At 40.6% G+C, this 21,367-nt stretch overlaps 1 protein-coding gene across 2 annotated transcripts in view; it reads right to left on the minus strand.

Moving 5' to 3' along the window:
* LOC124714218 (protein argonaute-2) overlaps positions 1 to 21,367 on the minus strand; it is a 216,240-nt gene that overhangs the window by 51,666 nt on the left and 143,207 nt on the right. For both annotated transcript variants that reach the window (XM_047243003.1, XM_047243004.1), the window contains exons 11-12: positions 10,332 to 10,445; positions 5,788 to 5,954 (exon numbers count right to left, since the gene is read on the minus strand). In XM_047243003.1, the coding sequence (XP_047098959.1) occupies positions 5,788 to 5,954; positions 10,332 to 10,445 (281 nt within the window). The remainder of the gene's footprint in view (positions 1 to 5,787; positions 5,955 to 10,331; positions 10,446 to 21,367) is intronic.

Raw genomic sequence — 21,367 nt, forward strand, 5'->3', positions numbered from 1 at the left:
CATTATCAGCTTGGCTGTCCCCACTGGTGCCACCATGGCCACTCCCACTGGCCCTGCTGGAAATCTCACTGAACACCCCCCCCTTCGTGGCACCACTGGTCCCATCACGTGTTGTTCTGGACCTAACATTGCAGCTGGAAGGAAATTGTGTCACAAGCCCTGCTTGCACCTGACCTTTTTCATCAGAAGTTACTGTGAAATGTTTAAGTGCTTTTTCTATTCTTGTCTCAGTCGTCAATGGTTCTGCAGTCTTGTTAGTTGTATCTTGCACTCTTAATTCAGATGTTCATATCAGTTTTGGGATTCTTTTTATGTTATGTTAGGTTTTGCTCTGTTCAATGTTTGTGGGACGCAAGGTTGCATTACAGTATTCCATAACTCATTGGTTACTTTCTCAGGTGCATATTTACACAATGGATGATTGTTGGCTGTTTTGTTATAATTAATGGGACAATCTGTGCTGGAGGCTGTGTTGTGCCTCTCTTGGGTGCTGCACTTCTCCGAGTTAGTTGCACCATCTCTTTTAAGGGGGTGGTGGTCGGGATGGAGAGGTGTAATCAAGGTGTGCCTTTGAATTTTCGTTCGCCACACTTATGAACAACACTGTTGCAAGGGCAACAGTCTGGATGATTGATTGATCTGGCCTTGTAACAATAACCAAAACGGCCTTGCTGTGCTGGTACTGCGAACGGCTGAAAACAAGGGGAAACTACAGCCGTAATTTTTCCCGAGGGCATGCAGATTTACTGTATGATTAAATGATGATGGCGTCCTCTTGGGTAAAATATTCCGGAGGTAAAATAGTCCCCCATTCGGATCTCTGGGCGGGGACTACTCAAGAGGATGTCGTTATCAGGAGAAAGAAAACTGGCGTTCTACGGATCGGAGCGTGGAATGTCAGATCCCTTAATCGGGCAGGCAGGTTAGAAAATTTAAAAAGGGAAATGGATAGGTTGAAGTTAGATATAGTGGGAATTAGTGAAGTTCGGTGGCAGGAGGAACAAGACTTCTGGTCAGGTGACTACAGGGTTATAAACACAAAATCAAATAGGGGTAATGCAGGAGTAGGTTTAATAATGAATAGGAAAATAGGAATGTGGGTAAGCTACTACAAACAGCATAGTGAACGCATTATTGTGGCCAAGATAGATACGAAGCCCACACCTACTACAGTAGTACAAGTTTATATGCCAACTAGCTCTGCAGATGACGAAGAAATTGAAGAAATGTATGATGAAATAAAAGAAATTATTCAGATTGTGAAGGGAGACGAAAATTTAATAGTCATGGGTGACTGGAATTCGAGTGTAGGAAAAGGGAGAGAAGGAAACATAGTAGGTGAATATGGATTGGGGCTAAGAAATGAAAGAGGAAGCCGCCTGGTAGAATTTTGCACAGAGCACAACATAATCATAATTAACACTTGGTTTAAGAATCATGAAAGAAGGTTGTATACATGGAAGAACCCTGGAGATACTAAAAGGTATCAGATAGATTAAATAATGGTAAGACAGAGATTTAGGAACCAGGTTTTAAATTGTAAGACATTTCCAGGGGCAGATGTGGACTCTGACCACAATCTATTGGTTATGACCTGTAGATTAAAACTGAAGAAACTGCAAAAAGGTGGGAATTTAAGGAGATGGGACCTGGATAAACTGAAAGTACCAGAGGTTGTACAGAGTTTCAGGGAGAGCATAAGGGAACAATAGACAGGAATGGGGGAAAGAAATACAGTAGAAGAAGAATGGGTAGCTTTGAGGGATGAAGTAGCGAAGGCAGCAGAGGATCAAGTAGGTAAAAAGACGAGGGCTAGTAGAAATCCTTGGGTAACAGAAGAAATATTGAATTTAATTGATGAAAGGAGAAAATATAAAAATGCAGTAAATGAAGCAGGCAAAAAGGAATACAAACGTCTCAAAAATGAGATCGACAGGAAGTGCAAAATAGCTAAGCAGGGATGGCTAGAGGACAAATGTAAGGATGTAGAGGCCTATCTCACTAGGGGTAAGATAGATACTGCCTACAGGAAAATTAAAGAGACCTTTGGAGATAGGAGAACGACTTGTATGAATATCAAGAGCTCAGATGGAAACCCAGTTCTAAGCAAAGAAGGGAAAGCAGAAAGGTGGAAGGAGTATATAGAGGGTCTATACAAGGGCGATGCACTTGAGGACAATATTATGGAAATGGAAGAGGATGTAGATGAAGATGAAATGGGAGATATGATACTGCGTGAAGAGTTTGACAGAGCACTGAAAGAACTGAGTCGAAACAAGGCCCCCGGAGTAGACAACATTTCATTGGAACTACTGACGGCCTTGGGAGAGCCAGTCCTGACAAAACTCTACCATCTGGTGAGCAAGATGTATGAAACAGGCGAAATACCCTCAGACTTCAAGAAGAATATAATAATTCCAATCCCAAAGAAAGCAGGTGTTGACAGATGTGAAAATTACCGAACTATCAGTTTAATAAGTCACAGCTGCAAAATACTAACACGAATTCTTTACAGACGAATGGAAAAACTGGTAGAAGCCAACCTCGGGGAAGATCAGTTTGGATTCCGTAGAAACACTGGAACACGTGAGGCAATACTGACCTTACGACTTATCTTAGAAGAAAGATTAAGGAAAGGCAAACCTACGTTTCTAGCATTTGTAGACTTAGAGAAAGCTTTTGACAATGTTGACTGGAATACTCTCTTTCACATTCTAAAGGTGGCAGGGGTAAAATACAGGGAGCGAAAAGCTATTTACAATTTGTACAGAAACCAGATAGCAGTTATAAGAGTCGAGGGACATGAAAGGGAAGCAGTCGTTGGGAAGGGAGTAAGACAGGGTTGTAGCCTCTCCCCGATGTTGTTCAATCTGTATATTGAGCAGGCAGTAAAGGAAACAAAAGAAAAATTTGGAGTAGGAATTAAAATCCATGGAGAAGAAATAAAAACTTTGAGGTTCGCCGATGACATTGTAATTCTGTCAGAGACAGCAAAGGACTTGGAAGAGCAGTTGAATGGAATGGACAGTGTCTTGAAAGGAGGATATAAGATGAACATCAACAAAAGCAAAACAAGGATAATGGAATGTAGTCGAATTAAGTCAGGTGATACTGAGGGAATTAGATTAGGAAATGAGGCACTTAAAGTAGTAAAGGAGTTTTGCTATTTGGGGAGCAAAATAACTGATGATGGTCGAAGTAGAGAGGATATAAAATGTAGGTTGGCAATGGCAAGGAAAGCGTTTTTGAAGAAGAGAAATTTGTTTACATCCAGTATTGATTTAAGTGTCAGGAAGTCATTTCTGAAAGTATTCGTATGGAGTGTAGCCATGTATGGAAGTGAAACATGGACGATAAATAGTTTGGACAAGAAGAGAATAGAAGCTTTCGAAATGTGGTGCTACAGAAGAATGCTGAAGATTAGATGGGTAGATCACATAACTAATGAGGAAGTATTGAATAGGATTGGGGAGAAGAGAAGTTTGTGGCACAACTTGACCAGAAGAAGGGATCGGTTGGTAGGACATGTTCTGAGGCATCAAGGGATCACCAATTTAGTATTGGAGGGCAGCGTGGAGGGTAAAAATCGTAGAGGGAGACCAAGAGATGAATACACTAAGCAGATTCAGAAGGATGTAGGTTGCAGTAGGTACTGGGAGATGAAAAAGCTTGCACAGGATAGAGTAGCATGGAGAGCTGCATCAAACCAGTCCCATGACTGAAGACCACAACAACAACATGAACAAAATCTGCAGGCCAGGTATGGCCCTTGCCTCATCTCACAGTATGTTTACCAATAGAAGAGTCACTGACCTGTTTACTGTCAAGCTTCCTGCAGCTGCCACAGCATCTGGGAGTGCTACCCATGCCAATATATGGTATGCAAGTCGAGGTACACAGTGTGGCAGCCATAGGCACCTATTAGCATCCGCACATGCAATCTTCTGCTGGACGTGTAATTAGGTCAGTACTCCTCCCTCAGTGGCCAGTTATGCTCCATGCTCTGACCGACCAAGAGCCGCTATGGGTCTCCAGCACCTGTCACTGCCCCCAAAAGTATTGTCTCGCCTTCGCTGTGAACCCTGCATGATGATGCATTTCAGCCAGCCGGTCCCTAGACACCACTTCGCAGTATCTGCAAGTGACTGCCCATGAGCTCATTGCCTTATGGGATCATGTCATTACAGCACCTTGCTTGCCTACAAGCTCCCAGCCTTGTGGGACTGGGTCATTACTTACTCTCTCTGCTCCTTGCCACAACAACAACTATTGTCTTCGTCCTAATGTGCACATCTTGGGAACTGTCGAGTATCAAAATTTCTGTTATGCTGTGTAGATGTTTGTTTTCAGAAGAGGTATGTAGTTTCGTCATATTGTAAAGCATAGATCTAAATACCATCTGTCAAACGACTTGGTTAAAGGACACTTCAAAATCAAACTCGTCTTCATCTACATCTGTACTCTGCATGCCACAGTCGAGTGCATGGCAGAGGGTACTTCCCATTGTACCAGTTACAAGGGACTTCTTTCCCTTCCGTTCACATATGGAGAATGGTGGCTAAACCACCTCTGTGCATTCTGTAGTTCTCTTTGCAGTATCTACAGGAGTAATATGTAGGGGGTCGTAGTATAATCCCAGACTCCTTACTTAAAGGCTTTCATGGGAGTCTGTATCTTCAGGCACCTGCCAGTTCAGTTTTTCAGCATCATTTTGATACTCCCCCATGGGTCAAAGAAACCTGTGATGATTTCTGCTTCCTTTCTTTACATACTTTCAATATCTACTGTCTGTCCTACCGGGTGCGGGACCCACACATCAGAGCACCATTTTAGAATAAGTTACAATAGTGTTTTCTAAGCAAACTGAATGGCAGACTGACTGCGGTTTCCTAATATCTCGCCAATGAAATGAAATCTGCCACCTGCTTGACCTACAACTGAACCTACGATACCATTCCATTTCATATCCCAACAAATTGTTAAACCAAGATTTTGCTTACACTGATTAATTCTAATTGTGACTTTTTGATATTGTAGTCATACGATTCTATGTTTACTCATTTTGTGAAGTGCACATTTTCATTTCTGAAGATCTGCATCATTATGAAATTTGTTTTACTGTCTTTGAAATCTTATCATCTAATATTAAAAACAATTACAGCTGCAGTGGATAATTGCAGGACATAAACTAGACAACATATAACACTGTAAAATATAGACTAGCTCAAGAGACATGTATTTGTAACTTACACAAACTGTTATATGTGACACTCTACCATGATCAAAACAACAAAGCGATTAACCGTCGAGCATGGGATGGGCGGATGTCAGTTCATGTTTGCATAGGCACACAAATGATGGTGGCAGCAATAGCTGGTGTTTTCATTCAGTATATTATCGCTTTTCTGGGGAACCAGTTTAGGACATTCTTCCATGTAAAATGAGCTTGCAGCACATAGTAACAATGCAACCAGTGAAAATGAATATCTATTGTTATGTTACTTGCCGCTCAAGTCATATGCAACTGACCATGTAAACTGGCAGCTGAGGTAACAAAGCGATATAAAAACAGCTGCCAACAGTAAACAGTAACTGTCATTCATTTTGTTATTCTGATCCAGGTATAGGGCATTATTGAATACAAAAAAATCAACTGGGAAACATACCAGGTAAAATATAATGCTGTAAAATATGGACTAACCAACAGTACATGTATCTGTAGCTTATAGAACCTGTAATACGTGACTGCATGCTACTGTTGGATGCAAAAATTCCGTTAATACTCACTTTCGGCCTAATGCTTGGAACCAAAATGCTGTTAATACCTCCAAGTTTAACATTTATTTTGAGGCATAAATTAGACAGAGTTTGGGGCGAAGTTTTATTCACATTCTTTGCTTGTACACACTGTGTGGCCATTCCAAGTACTGTATCCCCAACACGTTTTACTTCAGCTGCAATCAAAATCATACACATTTACAAAATCCTGTTCGGAGAGTTAACACAAAAATGAAAAATAACAAAAACATAAGTTCTTAACTCTGGGTCTGTGATTTTTTTATTAACACAACAGCGTACTGCTGCCAACCATGTGAAATACGTGTCTACTGTAGTTCCGGAAATACTGAAACAATAGGGAGATTATGGGAGGCCATGTAAATGTTCAGCCTAAGGGGTAGGGGGGTGGGGTGGGGGGGTAGAGAGAGGATGGGTAGGGGGGGGGGGGGGGTAGAGAGAGGATGGGTAGTACCAAAACTGGAAAACTAATTTAACACACGCTAGTGTAAGTGCTAGAAAATTACTCATGTATAAATTATTGTGTACTCATAGAAATTCAAGAAATTTCAAAGATATACACTAGGTGATCAAAAGCATCCGGACACCTGGCTGAAAATGGCTTACAAGTTCGTCGCACCCTTAGCCTTGATCACAGCTTCCACTCTCTACGGCATACATTCAATCAGGTGCTGGAAGGTTTGTTGGGGTATGGCAGCCCATTCTTCACAGAGTGCTGCGCTGTGGAGAGGTATCAATGACAGTCGGTGAGGCTTGGCACGAAGAAGTCACCGTCCGGAAACATCCCAAAGGTGTTCTATATGATTCAGGTCAGGAGTCCGTGCAGGCCAGCCCATTACAGGGATGCTATTGTCGTGTAACCATTCCGCCACAGGCCGTGCATTATGAACAGGTGCTCAATTGTGTTGAAAGATGTAATTGACATCCCCAACAGTCAGAAGCAAGAAGGTGCTTCATAGTACTTGCAGTGGATCCTGTTGCAGTTTGGAATTCCAATGTGCTGGTCTGAATAGGTGTCTACCATTGCGACCCTCTTCAACCGCCAGTGGTCTCTGTCAGTCAACAGACAAGATCAGCCTGTACACTTTTGTGCTGTACGTGTACCTTCATGTCTCCACTTCACTATCACATCGGAAACAGTGGACATAGGGATGTTTAGGAGTGAGGAAATCTCACATATAGACATATGATACAAGTGACACCCAACCACCTGACCACGTTTGAAGCCCATGAGTTCCGCGAAGTGCCCCATTCTGCTCTCCCATAATGTCTAATTGCTACTGAGGTAACTGATTTGGGGTACCTGGCAGTAGGTGGCAGCGCAATGCACCTAATATGAAAAACGTGTGTTTTTGAGGTGTCCGGATACTTTTGATCACAGTGTATGACACAAGTACAAACACCAGAAAACATTATTCATGTGAAATATAACCTGTCACAAAATACCATAACTTAACTATGCAAGTGCGACCACTGTGTCAGATCATCATCAAAAAAGAAAGGTCATTCTTAGTCTTACAAACTTTTGTTAATGCCCGAGTAGATACAAAAAATTATGATGGATGTCTATGTACACTTCTACGTACAATTTTCATAATGGGGGAAATTGTCTCGCACATATCCTCAGTGAAACGTCAGTGTTGTCGTTCAGTAACTGCCTCATTTCAATTAGTAAAAATGATAAAATTTCATGAAGAGTTTGTTACAAATCTGTCACAGGTGAATTACACATATTTTGGCAAATAGTTTTGCAAGTATTGTCAATTTTAGATGGTTGTCATTGAGATCAGGCAGTTTCGCTGGAGCCTCAGTAGATCACGCTTGATAATGAACCAGTCAATTCGAAAAAAGTCGCCAACATCCATATACTGCAACTGTGACAGATTTGTAATAAACTCTTTATAAAACAAAAAGAGTTGAAACTGGATAAAATTTCAAATGAAGCAACAAGAAATTCTGGGGTAACACATTTTCAATCAAAATTATGTGCTCCCTACACAATAAACACATTTGGAAGCTTTCAGTGAAAAGTTTCTCATTGTCCTTTTCAACTATCTTTACATTTAATTTATTTGTAACGTTACCTCTTATGAGTTTTCACACTCATTTAAATTTTGCAGTGATCTGTAAAAGTTAAGTGCACGCAAATAAGTTTTCACATCTGTAAGTCTTATTTTTTAATATGATACTGTTACATCCATACAGTGCAACAAATTTGGTTACAGCAGAAACCAATCATTTGGTTACAGCAGGAACTATGAGGGTAATCCCAAAAGTAAGGTCTCCTATTTTTCTTTTATAAGTACAGAACTCTGTTTGTGTGGCAGTTGGTCACACTGTTATGAAGAGTGCTTCATGCACTGTGTGTTAACATACGCACGCCACACTGAGGCGCTCAATCTTGGCTTGGCAGTCGTTCAGAAAGGAGCTACTGTTGGATGTTACCGCCAAGTGCGAACTGCATGCAGTTATTCAGTTTTTGAAAGCAAAGGGCACAGCACCTATTGAAATCCATCGCCAATTGACGGAAGTGTATGGTGAGTTGTGCATGGATGTCAAAAATGTTCGTAAGTGGTGTAGACAGTTTGCAGCTGGTCAGACCGAAATTCACAACGAACAAAGGAGCAGAGACTGTCAATTTCTGAGGAGACAGTGTTGAAGGTTGAGCAAAGCGTGCATGAAGATCGGCGGATCACCCTGGATGATCTCTGCATGTTGGTTCCTGAGGTTTCCCGAAGCACCGCTCACACAATTTTAACGGAAACATTGAACTATTGGAAGGTGTGCACATGATGGGTGCCACGTATGCTGACTGAGGACCACATGCAGCAATGAGTTGATACTTCCCGTGTATTTCTTCACTGCCCTTGCACCCGAACAGGACAACTTTCTGGACTGAATTGTCTTTGGTGACGAAACCTGGGCATACCACTTTACACCTGAGACCAAGCAACAATCACACCAGCAGCAGCATCCTTCTTCAGCATTGGGAGATCTGGTATGACAATGGGCATACAAAAACTGCCACAGCATCTACAAAAATGCATCGACAGAAATGGTGATTATTTAAAAAAATAGCTAAATGTTCAAGCTGTAAACTGATGTAAATCATTGTAGAAATAAACAGGTCTATGTACTTATAAAAAAAATAGGAGACCTTACTTTTGGGATTACCCTTGTAATCATTCAAAACTGAAGGCTGTTAACAATAATATATGGCTTAAATGAAACAGTACCCAAGTGTAGTACAACATCTAAAGAATTACTTCAGGGTGGCTTTTTTATGGTTGTACTACTAGCCAAATGCTGGTGCCTCTGCTGGGATGTGGCTTTTGGCTTCTATGAAATACTTGTCCTATTTTACAAAAATTAATGAGGTACAAAATTTTGATTTTTTACACATCTTACAGTTTGATACTTTCGATCGATAACTGACTGAATTTGTTTTCATTGTATGTCGTAGTTACTGCGCTGCATCAATTAAGTAAAGAATTGCACAAAATTTTGCAGAGGTAAAAACACATTGCATAAACTTTGCTTATGGTTGATTTTAGTTCGCACATTGCAGTGTATGAAGTATAGATAAGATATTGAAAATTTATTTAAAATTGAGAGCAGAATGATATCTCATTTTGTTATTTACTTTTGTATCCGACGAGATGGTTGCACATGACACACACATTTCCTTCCCTGCGCATCGCGTATCATGTTCATAACAATCATGTTACATAAACAGTTCAAGATATCAAAACAAAGTCTTCTCCAAATGATAGCACACAAAGAAGCATGTATGTTGTATGATAAACACTCCAAACTTTTTTATTCACTGAGATGTGAAAGTAATTCGCCCGCAGCAGTCATAAGTTGGGGGCAAATGACACGTAAACACGTCAATAGCACTTCAGGAAAAGCCAGAGACCACATTTAAACATGTCCTCTGCATCCGGGGAGGGGCGGACCATGACAAGTTAACTCATCCACAGTTAAGAAAGAGAAAGGAGAAGATAAAATCCAGTGCCAATGCATATTCCACTTTTCTCAAACTGCACCAAGGGGAATGCAAAACTTAACATCCTCATCTGATAGATGGATCATCATCAACAGTGCTGCAAGAACTCACTCCTTGAAGCACTACTTACTTCACTCTATCAGAGAAAATTCTGATAGTGAAAAACTTCATACTGCCACCTTTTCTTCTCTCATCAGCCAAATACTGGCAGTGAAAGTTTTTCCTGCTATCAGAAGTCAGTCAAATCGAGTGCCACTGTATAAGTGTGCATTTACCATTATGACTATGGTTGCAGCTCTTTCATTGAAATCTCATTTTGTACATTTTTTAAAGTTATCATTTGCAGAATGGCACACTGTACAAATGCTTTAAACACAAATTTCCAATACCTAAAATATGAAAAGTTTCTAACAATGAGCTGTGAATACCAATGACAATGTTTTTTTTGTGATTATTGATTTCAGAGTAATTCAAATTGTAAGTTCCTAGTGTTTCTTTTCAGTGCTATGGCTTTGTTTGTACTTACCATACACTGGAGTCTTTCCAGGAAGAACCACCACTACAAGCTGAAGTGCCGTAAATGATGACTTCAGATACCTGAACATTGGCTCGACTTGGTCAGGACCAGTGGCGTACTTACCTAGAAAATGAAGGCCACTATATAAAAGCCAGTTGACAAAGTTCATCAGAAATTAAGGTCTCTCAATGTTGGAAATGGGTAACACAGAGGACTGATTGTAATCTTCTAGAGGAGGGCATCTAAAAATTTGCCTGAAGTGATGCACTAAAGCCATAGCAAATTTGAATCAGGCTGGTTCGCTGGACATGCAAACTCCACTGATTACAAATAAGAGTACTGTGTCCTAATCATCATACCATCATGCAAATAAAAGGGGTAAAAATATTTCAAAAAGAGTGAGACAATACAGTACCACAAAACTTCACAACAGATATTCAAAATTATACTACTTTCAGGCATGCAAAAGTACATCCATAGTCATTTTGTACTGAAAACAGTAGACTTTAGGCCAATTGTTCTAATACAAACAGTTAGGAAACACTTTCATGTTTACACTGCAACAGAAATAGTAGCCACATCTATAGTGTACCACATGGGACTTAATGCAGCACAGTCTTTAGCTTTATAGATTGTGAGTATAGTGTTACTGCAGTTCCTGAGCAGATACAGCCCGAACTACACTAGGGAGCAGCAAAAATAACAGCTGGCAGGTCTTGGTCAGTTCTCCCATCCCTCTTCTTCCCTTTCTTTTTAAGTGCCAGTGAGCACCCTTTGCTCTACTCCTGGCTTGACCCATGACTCTAATGCATACTGTTGTCACAGTGTGATTTCTGACAAAGCTGCTGCCCAGGTAGCATTGTAAGAAGCAACAACTACCAAATACACACTTACTGTTAACAGAGTTCATGTAGCAATATTGCATTGCTACCGGCACAGCTTTTTAACTTTGATATTACCCAGTATTCGCATGCGAGTTTGGCGTAAGGAAGTGTCACATGTTTGCAGAGAGAGCTGTGGTTTAAACTGCATAGTTTGAGGGTCTTGAAACTATATCCTTTTAACCGGCAAACAAAACTAGCAGAGACAAATAAATAGAGATAAAATATATACAATTTCCTCTTGGCCTTAAAGACAATGCCATAAGTGATGAAATCTTATAAGAACTGCAAGACTGTGTGGTGTTTCACTATGAACAGTACAAAGAATATTTAGAGTACAATGAATTGGAACCTGTGGACAGGAAATCAAGTTTCAGCCCCAAGGAAAGGCAGTGTAAGAACTGTCAATTATTTGGATTATTTCCAAAAAGACATTGTTTATCATACTATGCTTAAATTTGACAAACATACAAGAACGATAGCCTACAATGAAAAAAGTGGTGATGCTTTACATGGCAAGCCTGTTTTCACAGCCAGCTACCATTCAAGTGGAAGAACTCTCAGGGTGTACACGTGGACAAGAAAAAAAAAATTCCCGGATTTCCCGGTTAAAATTACTCTTTCTCCCGGGTGAAGATACACTTTTTCCGTGTCAAGTGACAGTATACTTTTCCTTGGAACTGTAAAACTTATCAATCCTTTGAATGGTTATGGTTTTATACACTGGTGTAGTACTTCTCGGCTCTTTAGAGAAAAAAAACATGTTTTGGAAAGATCTATGATGTGGAGCAACATGTACGCTGATATTTTTGTATCACGAAAGTGTACATTTAAATTCCACTAAACACCACATTTTACTTTCCAAGGCATTGAAATCAAGATTGCAATGCGCTTTTGTAGCCAGTCATAGCTCATGTCACATGATTTCGCCAGCCGATGACAGAGGATATTCCAGCATAGGACACCTGATGTAGTCAGGCAATAGCGATATCACTCTTAAGTAGGGCGTGCACACAAACAGAAAACGTTAATGGTTTAAATCATTATACATACTGTTACTACAAGAAAAGCTGAGATTTCACATATTATCTTGGTCTCTGATAAGCTTCAGGAGAAGCTAAGCTTTCACATATAATGTTGATCTTTTTTGCGCGTGTTATACACTTTACGATACACCCCACAAATGTGCCAGTAAAATTTTTAATGAAGACATAAATGTCTTGATCTTCTGGGCTCGAATTTTTTCTAAATATTTGTACTTAAGGACTTGATTTTTAAATGAGAGTCAAACGCTCTGTGATTTAAAAAATTCATCGTATAATCTTGCACATATTTCACCTTACATAAAAGGAAATTTACTTTGAAAATAACGATTTTCAAATAACCATTCGCAATATTTTCCCGTGACCTGTTAGAAATAAGATTCGTTTCAGTAGTTGCCAGAGAGCACCAGATAACAGGCGTCACCGCGCTTGCACAGCTACTAGGATGCTGGAAGTGCGTATGTCCGTAAGACATTAAAAGATCTTACATTATGTCATAAAAGAAACAAGAGCATCGGAATTTCGTGAACCATACTAAAACGCGTAATTCGGCTTAAAGTGCACATTTATATGTGCAGATTCGGATGTAAATTTTCTTGCAGTACCAGTACTGTATTATCTAATGTTTGGTTCTTCATTATGGAATAATGTCATACGTGCTACAAGATGAAAACATGCACTTTTGAAGTGCAGCGAACAGTTGAAACTAGCCCATAGTGTGGAATTAAACACTGTCGTTTCAAATAAATTGACCACCTCATCAGAAAAAATTAATAAAAGCCAAATTTCTTTAGCAAATCGACAAAAATAACTTCATTGTTCTGCAAGACAATTAATACTTGACTGTCAGAAAGGAGGAAATAAAATCAAATCTGAAACTAAGAACATATTTTAGCCTTCCGTACTCACGTCAATGTATTCACTTGATAACTCCCGGCCACAGAAATCCATTTTGTTTTCACTTGATTTGAGAGCAACAAATGAAGATGAAACAGCAAAATAACTAAACGTAAATGCCGGTCTCGTGGAGATTATCCACTTTCCCACTCTAACTCAGATTGATTTGTGCATCAGAAAAAAAAAAACTCGCAATCAATATTGGATGGGATGATTTGTAACCGGGAGAACAAGAACTCTTCAAAAAATTTGCATTCTTTAATGCCTATAGCTAATATCTTGCTTTTTTGTGTGACATAAAATATACATAAGATACATTAAACCAGTAGAAGAGACAAGCAAGACAGTACACTTTTCTTCAGTTCGTAAGTCCTACCATTTTTCCTCTCCAACCTTGTTACAGCTTTACATGGCATGCTTTCCTTCCTGGGAAAGAATCTATTACCTCATCAAAGATCGTCAAATGTTTTGCTACATGAAAAAAAGAAATGTTTTTGTCTAATACTGAAAAAGCTGTTAATACAAACAGTACCCAAGACTTGTGTGGTTCCTCTATCTGTTTACGTGTATTTTGTCACGGTCTGCTAGATAAAACGAAATAGGCCTGTCTAATATTGCAGCTATTTTAACACATACCAAATAAACGAGACTGTTTTGGCACAAATGGTCATTTATATAACACTAGGAGAAAATATAATTCACAAAGTACCAATATCAAATGCTTATTAGGCCTACTACAAGCAAAAAGTTTTATGTTCGGAAATAGTTTGACATTTCATTCATACGCTCCAGCTTCTCAAGCATGAGATCGAAAAGTAGTAGTATGAAATTTTTATATAAATTTGGAATCATCTTATTCTTCCATAATTTGTGTGATGTCCCCATTTCTTCTCCTTCCTCGTTCTACCAAACAATCTTGTTATCATTAATTCTGTAACTTATTCTCAGGTTAACTTCGCTAACCCTGCCACAATCAACGGTTTAGTTATCCTTATTCTCCGGTTAGGCGTTATTACGTGTTCATACAATGCGTTTTCCGCATTTCTCAGGCGGCTGCTACCAGGGACAGTACAACTGGTCCTTACTAGTGTAGATGTCTGGCTAAAAATGTTCTATCAACATTTCATTTTCTTGGATGCACCAAGAAGAAAATACGTAATCTTTCTTACCTATCATTCCTGTTAGTCGTTTATTTCCACTCTGGATTTCGCTGGTAATTATAACAACGCTGATCATTCGCAAACACAGTCAACCCCATAAAAAAACAGTGATTGCCATTCACCCGTTTGGCTTTATTCCGCTCAGCTCGTATAGCCCCAACCCCTTCTGTCAGCAGGAAAGCTTATTTCTAGATGCAACAGGATTCCCCTGGCAAATACATGGCGTACACTATACACGCATTCAAAATTCAACTTATGATTCATTCAGAAATAAACTTAGAATTTGTTCTAAAATGTTAAAAAACCAACAGGGATGCGTTTCAAAATCATAAGAAGAATCGACAGCCCAACGTGCGCTGAATACTAGGCGCTTTGTGAAACAAAGTTTTTACCATCAAGAATATGAATTTGGCGGCCTCCTCCCATTCCCTGTAATTGCTGCCCGGGGTAGGTACCCCGGTTTGCCCCTAGTGAATCTGGCAACTTGCACGCTCCAGTAAAATTTTTCCGGGTAGCATTTTGCTGCTGCTGCTTATACAGCTAACAGTCATACTTCTGTAGCAAGAAGCGGGAGAAGGTACTACACATGCGCGACTCAACTGTGCATGCACATGAGCCCGCCTGCAACTGCTCAAACAAATCTAAAGTAAACAGTTGTGACGTCACGATCATCGGAGACGGAGGAAATTCGTTATAATGAAGCATTGAACAGTCTTCCTAAGGCCTTTAACACATTTTGCTGTTGGCAGATGCTTGTATGAGCACTGTGTTTAGTAGTTGTATATGGCGCATTTCCTTTGCAACTTAAGTTTTATTTTCGGTGTTTAAGTGTGCCTGCAATGCTGAAAATCCACTCTGGATTTCGCTGGTAATTATAACAACGCTGATCATTCGCAAACACAGTCAACCCCATAAAAAAACAGTGATTGCCATTCACCCGTTTGGCTTTATTCCGCTCAGCTCGTATAGCCCCAATCCCTTCTGTCAGCAGGAAAGCTTATTTCTAGATGCAACAGGATTCCCCTGGCAAATACATGGCGTACACAATACACGCATTCAAAATTCAACTTATGATTCATTCAGAAATAAACTTAGAATTTGTTCTAAAATGTTAAAAAACCAACAGGGATGCGTTTCAAAATCATAAGAAGAATCGACAGCCCAATGTGCGCTGAATACTAGGCGCTTTGTGAAACAAAGTTTTTACCATCAAGAATATGAATTTGGCGGCCTCCTCCCATTCCCTGTAATTGCCGCCCGGGGTAGATACCCCGGTTTGCCCCTAGTGAATCTGGCAACTTGCACGCTCCAGTAAAATTTTTCCGGGTAGCATTTTGCTGCTGCTGCTTATACAGCTAACAGTCATACTTCTGTAGCAAGAAGCGGGAGAAGGTACTACACATGCGCGACTCAACTGTGCATGCACATGTGCCCGCCTGCAACTGCTCAAACAAATCTAAAGTAAACAGTTGTGACGTCACGATCATCGGAGACGGAGGAAATTCGTTATAATGAAGCATTGAACAGTCTTCCTAAGGCCTTTAACACATTTTGCTGTTGGCAGATGCTTGTATGAGCACTGTGTTTAGTTGTTGTATATGGCGCATTTCCTTTGCAACTTAAGTTTTATTTTCGGTGTTTAAGTGTGCCTGCAATGCTGAAAATCGGCTTTTGAAGAGAAGACACCTGAGAAAAATTAGCTACAAGCATTTTTAATTTCTTAGAATGACTTCTGAATAGTGAGTCTTCAGAATGGACAGGACAGTTACACAACAATAAATTGCATTAAATGTTACGTTTCTGGTTCCTTTCTCTGCCCAAACATTTCTTCAATCTCTGGTTTTGCAACTATTATAAAATAATCAATGCCCACTTCTAGCTATAAAATCTTTATTGCAGTGATCTATCTGCTGAATTCAATTACCATATTTTCATGTGAAAGCCTAGTAAATGCATTGTGCATACATGTGCCAGACAGCATTGTCTGATGGTACAGTTTGCTAGCTTCATCCTTACATATGCGAGCCGAACACTTCCAACTTGTGACAACTAACATGTTAGGTGAGGGAAAGCACACAGAAAGGTCGGAGGGGGAACCTTTTAAACGTGTCCCTCCAGGTACCAGTTTTATTTATCTCAAGTATAATTCAGTAGTTTTCATGTTACGGAAGGACGCAGTTAAGGTAGATGTCTCACTAACAAAACTTCAACACAAGTGGCACAATGTGCGAATAATTCTGAACATCACCCATTGTCAGTCAGTACTTTTTCATGCAGCTGAAATGGGGGATGGGCTATCACATATGCCTAATGACCTAAATTTGAGCTATCATTCAAAGCAGTGCACCACAATTTGGAATACAATACTAACATAAAATATCTTATGATTGGTGTGATTTGACAGGCAATTCTGTGCCCTCAAGATTCAGAAATAGCAGAAATACACTGCACACCCTACTTCTATTCAAAATGGGAACATTCATTCACCAGCTACCAAGAAACTTGCATTGTTCATGTTATTGAAAAAATCTCAGCAGACCACGAACAATTGCACTCTACACGACAACAGAAAGCACAAAGAGCACACATTTATTTGTAGATCACTGGAAGCCATTATTGGATATGGGTTGTTAAAAGTTAACCACAGATGTAGCTTCTTTCGACATCATAGCCGATATATCTGTTGTGATTACATGCAATCTTATTATTACATGTTGTTACAGCTACTACAAACCTTTAAAATTACAACTGTGGCTATTAAACTCTAACTAGTCATTTAGCAAACATTTCATACTTTCACTAAATTCTTCATTTGAGAACCACATGGCTTTGTTCAGTTCTAAATTATCCAGAGATTCTAGTTCCCCAGTGGAATCTCTGGCATGGACAAGACTGAGAGAAGCCATTTGACCAACACTACAGCGCAAATTATCCTTGCACAGTGTAAGAAAGATTGCGACAAGGGACGTATGTGCACTACTTTGGATGTGAGATCTTGCCATAGTTGAAAGAAAAATGAGCATGTATGACCTGGATATTCTTCAGCTTAGTAAGACTCAGCAGACAGGAAATGGCCATTTCATGACCCAAAGGAGAAACACTATATTTTTATTGGAGTAGTGAACAATGCAAATATGGTGTTACGATAGCCATTACTACCAATGTTTCCTACTCCGTTGGTCTGCTTCACACGTGTCCCGCTGGAAAATTCTCTCCACTTAATCAGTGAGAAATTCGGGCCTGAACTGACACAACTGTTCAGGCACGTGTTAACATCTACGTACTTTGCCTTCATTGGTCAATACTACGAGAAGCCAATGGGGAGTCCGCTCTCCCCAGTGGTGGTCAACCTGCTCATGGAGAGTTTCGAAGAGGAAGCACTGGAAGCCGCCGAACTGAAACCTGTATGCTTCTTTCGCTACGTGGACGACACGTTCGTCATCTGGCCACACGGACAGGAACAGCTACAGATTTTTGTACAACATCTAAATTCGGTCCACAGTAACATTCAGTTCACCACTGAGACTGAGAAAGATGGAAAACTACCCTTTCTTGATGTCCTAGTGGAACATAGGTCTGATGGCTCACTGGGTCACTGTGTGTACCGTAAGCCTACACACACTGGCCTGTACCTACATGCCTCCAGCTGCCACCATCCGGCACAGCTTAATGGAATGCTCAACACCTTGGTACATAGAGCACACTCGATCTCTGATAAACAGAACCTGCCAACAGAACTCAAACACCTGGAGACCGTGTTCCACAAGAATGGGTATGGCAACCGCCAAATCCAAAGGGCCTTCCAACAACAGAAGTGCAGCAAGAACCGAGATGAAGAACAACCCGAAGACGAGAAGCAAGCTCTGGCCTTTCTGCCGTTTGCTGGCAATGTGTCGTCAAAAATAGGGAGACTGTTAAGGGGACACAAGATTGACACAGTCTTCCAACCACCAACAAAGATTCGTGACCTCCTAGGAACAGCAAAAGATGACATAGGCCTTAAGAAAGCGGGCGTATACAAAATCCTGTGCGGATGTGGCAAATCCTACATTGGCCAAACAGTTCACATGGTCGAGGACCGATGCAAGGAAAACGAATGTCACACCCGCTTACGCCAACCCACCCATTCGGCCCTAGCAGAACACTGCATTGACACCGGACACACAGCGAAATTCGAAGAGACAAAAATCCTGACGGCCGAAAGTGCCTACTGGGACAGTATCTACAAGGAAGCCATAGAAATTCGCGCAACAGATAACCTCATCAACAGGGACACCGGGTTTCAACTTAGCAAGGCCTGGAAACCATTATTAAACACCATAACACCATCAAAGAGCAACGGTGTGAGCGGACGCGAGATCCTTCCGCCATGGCGGATGGAGATGAACTACGCCTACCACCTACCACCGGGTGTGACTGCTGCTAACCCCCCCCCCCCCCCCCTTGCGGCACTCTGCCGGCTGTCTGCACCGGGGTATGACTCGGGACCCTGCGGACATAAATACCACGGACACAGCGCAGACAGATCATTCCATCAGCACCACCTGATGATGGCGGAATGGTTATTCGCCGAAATATCGTGGAACTTCGACGATCGGATCCAGCTGGACACCCGAGAACCTTGGATACAGCATCTGTGTATATGTTACAAACCTGTTAAAAACAGTATCATACCTATCAAATTGAATGCTTCTCCATATAAACTTAACATCATTCAGATCTATGCCACTACTGGAGAAGCATCAGAGGAGCAGATAGAGGAAATCTATGACCAACTGAACTGGAAAGAGGCCTTCGTAAGATCCCTAACAGAGAGCAGGCAATAATTCAAGGAGGCTTCAATGATAAAATTGGAGGTACTACCCAGGACACGAACTTACAATTTGTGGATGGACTTTATGGTCTAAGTGAGAGAAATGAACGAGGCAGGTACTTAACAGATTTCTGTGTAACCACATGACCATCTATAACACTATTTTTTGACGTCATCCAAGAATGATTTTGGAAAATAAAAAGTGCATGAATGTCACACCATATCAGTGCACTCAATACTCTGGTGCCACGGCAACTGTGGACGACAGAATGGTCTATATAAGACACACAAAGCGTACTGCAATGCTGGACTCAGTATCTTTGAATAAAGAAATGTGAACATTTTCCTGCTAGCTGAAGTTTCTCAGGTGGTATAATACGGACACATGAAGACGGCAGTTTTACGTGGCAGACTTTTGCACTGTAACTGCATAAACTACTCGTAGAGGTCACGCCTGGACTACCTCGTTTACCACACTGCCAACCTCAGCAAGCAGTTGCACTGTAACCATTAGAAACGGTTTTGTGTTGAGTGTTGTTCTCTTCTTTTCTTATTTTGAAATGAGTAAAGAGACTAATCCTGGTCTGTCACAGAATCTGATTACAAACCTCACAACACTAGAAGAAATCAGCAATCACTATGACCACGTGCCAGTTGCTTCTGCAGGAACACAGAACACAAATGTAAGATGGCTGCCCTACAAGCGTGACACTGGACTTATTTCCCGGTACCATTCCTCTCCACTCTGGCACTCATAATTCTTGTTTGTTTACACTCACAGCCAATTGCTAGTTTATAGTGCCTGCACTCTGCACTACAGCGACCAGAGAATGAAAGCTCTCAATGTATTTCGAGCGTGCCAAAAGTCTTCCTGTAACATGCAAATAGAGTTATATTCCATTCTATTTCTATGTTAAGTACATTGTCAGTTACCCCTGTAGCATTGTAAAGTACGGGTCTTACAGCTATGAATATCCACAATATGTCAAAATCAATATTGTGCTGAGTTTTGTAATTACTGATTTGAGTAAGGAAAGAAAAACAAAGTTGAGATGCATCGTAAATCGGGGAAGCACACAGTTCAACAGTACAAAAATGCTGCTGCACCGCACCAGAAACAATCATTTGCTGGAAGCTTAAATATTGCCGAAAGAAGCAAACAAGCACAAACCATTTCAGAAAACTTTGGAGCAATAGAGTCCATCATATATGCTGGGGCATTCAACAAGTAACATTCTAACTGGATCTCAATCATGCTGCTGAACACTCGGAAATGATGGGGTTTACACATATGACACTTGTGCCCCAATGTGATCTATGCCACCACGATGAGCTTCAGAGCAACTGACAGCTAAGGTGACGTTTACCACCTACACAGTACACAAGAGTTCACGAAATGGGCATGTGACTGCACCACTCCCCAGCAGCAGTTGTTGTTGGCTGTATCTGTCTTGCAAATCACACAGTTTGTTTACAGAAATGGATGGGCTCTATCAGTACACAAATTTCCTTCCTAGTGCATACACTAGCAATATTTTTCTGTCTGTGGTATACATAAAGCAAAATTTAAATATTTGATGATGGTGGTGCTCATTCATCTCATCTCATTGGTTTACATACATATGTGCACTCAGAATACCGGACACGGTCGATATTGCTCTGCACATAGGGGAACTCTGCAGCATGCTTCTTCCACACTATGTTGTCAGAACTCAACATACTCAACACTGACATATGAATGCATGGTTCATGTGACAGTGGCTTAGGTCTACATCTTCGTCCACGTTAATGTGACGACATAATACATTTGTACGTCTTTTCATTTACACAAAGAAAAATTGAGATGCAAATTCCACCAAAAATTCATGTGACTTTAGGTGAAAAAAGCAATCACTATGTTTTTCTTTAGAGTCACTTAAACTCATTAGAAGATCATTTGTGTAGATTACGAACAGGAGAAAACCTTGTGAGGTTTCAAATTTTACGTTCTCCCATTCTGCGTTTTATTTTATTACTGGAGTGCAGATGGACACAATGTTCTAACTTCTCCCAATGAAAATAAGGGTAGATCCACACAAAAACAGTGGAGCAAGCAATTCTGTAGTATTAACCCTTTGTACTCTGCAATGCAGAACAGGACATCTCCTTGCGCTCTTATTTAAATCGCCACTGCATGAATGGCAAGCATGCCACAGAGAATTTGTAACTCTCTTTGTGGAAACAGTGACTGACCAACAACTACAGTATATAT

Source organism: Schistocerca piceifrons, chromosome 1, assembly GCF_021461385.2.
Source record: "Schistocerca piceifrons isolate TAMUIC-IGC-003096 chromosome 1, iqSchPice1.1, whole genome shotgun sequence".
Taxonomy (NCBI): Eukaryota; Metazoa; Arthropoda; class Insecta; order Orthoptera; family Acrididae; genus Schistocerca; species Schistocerca piceifrons.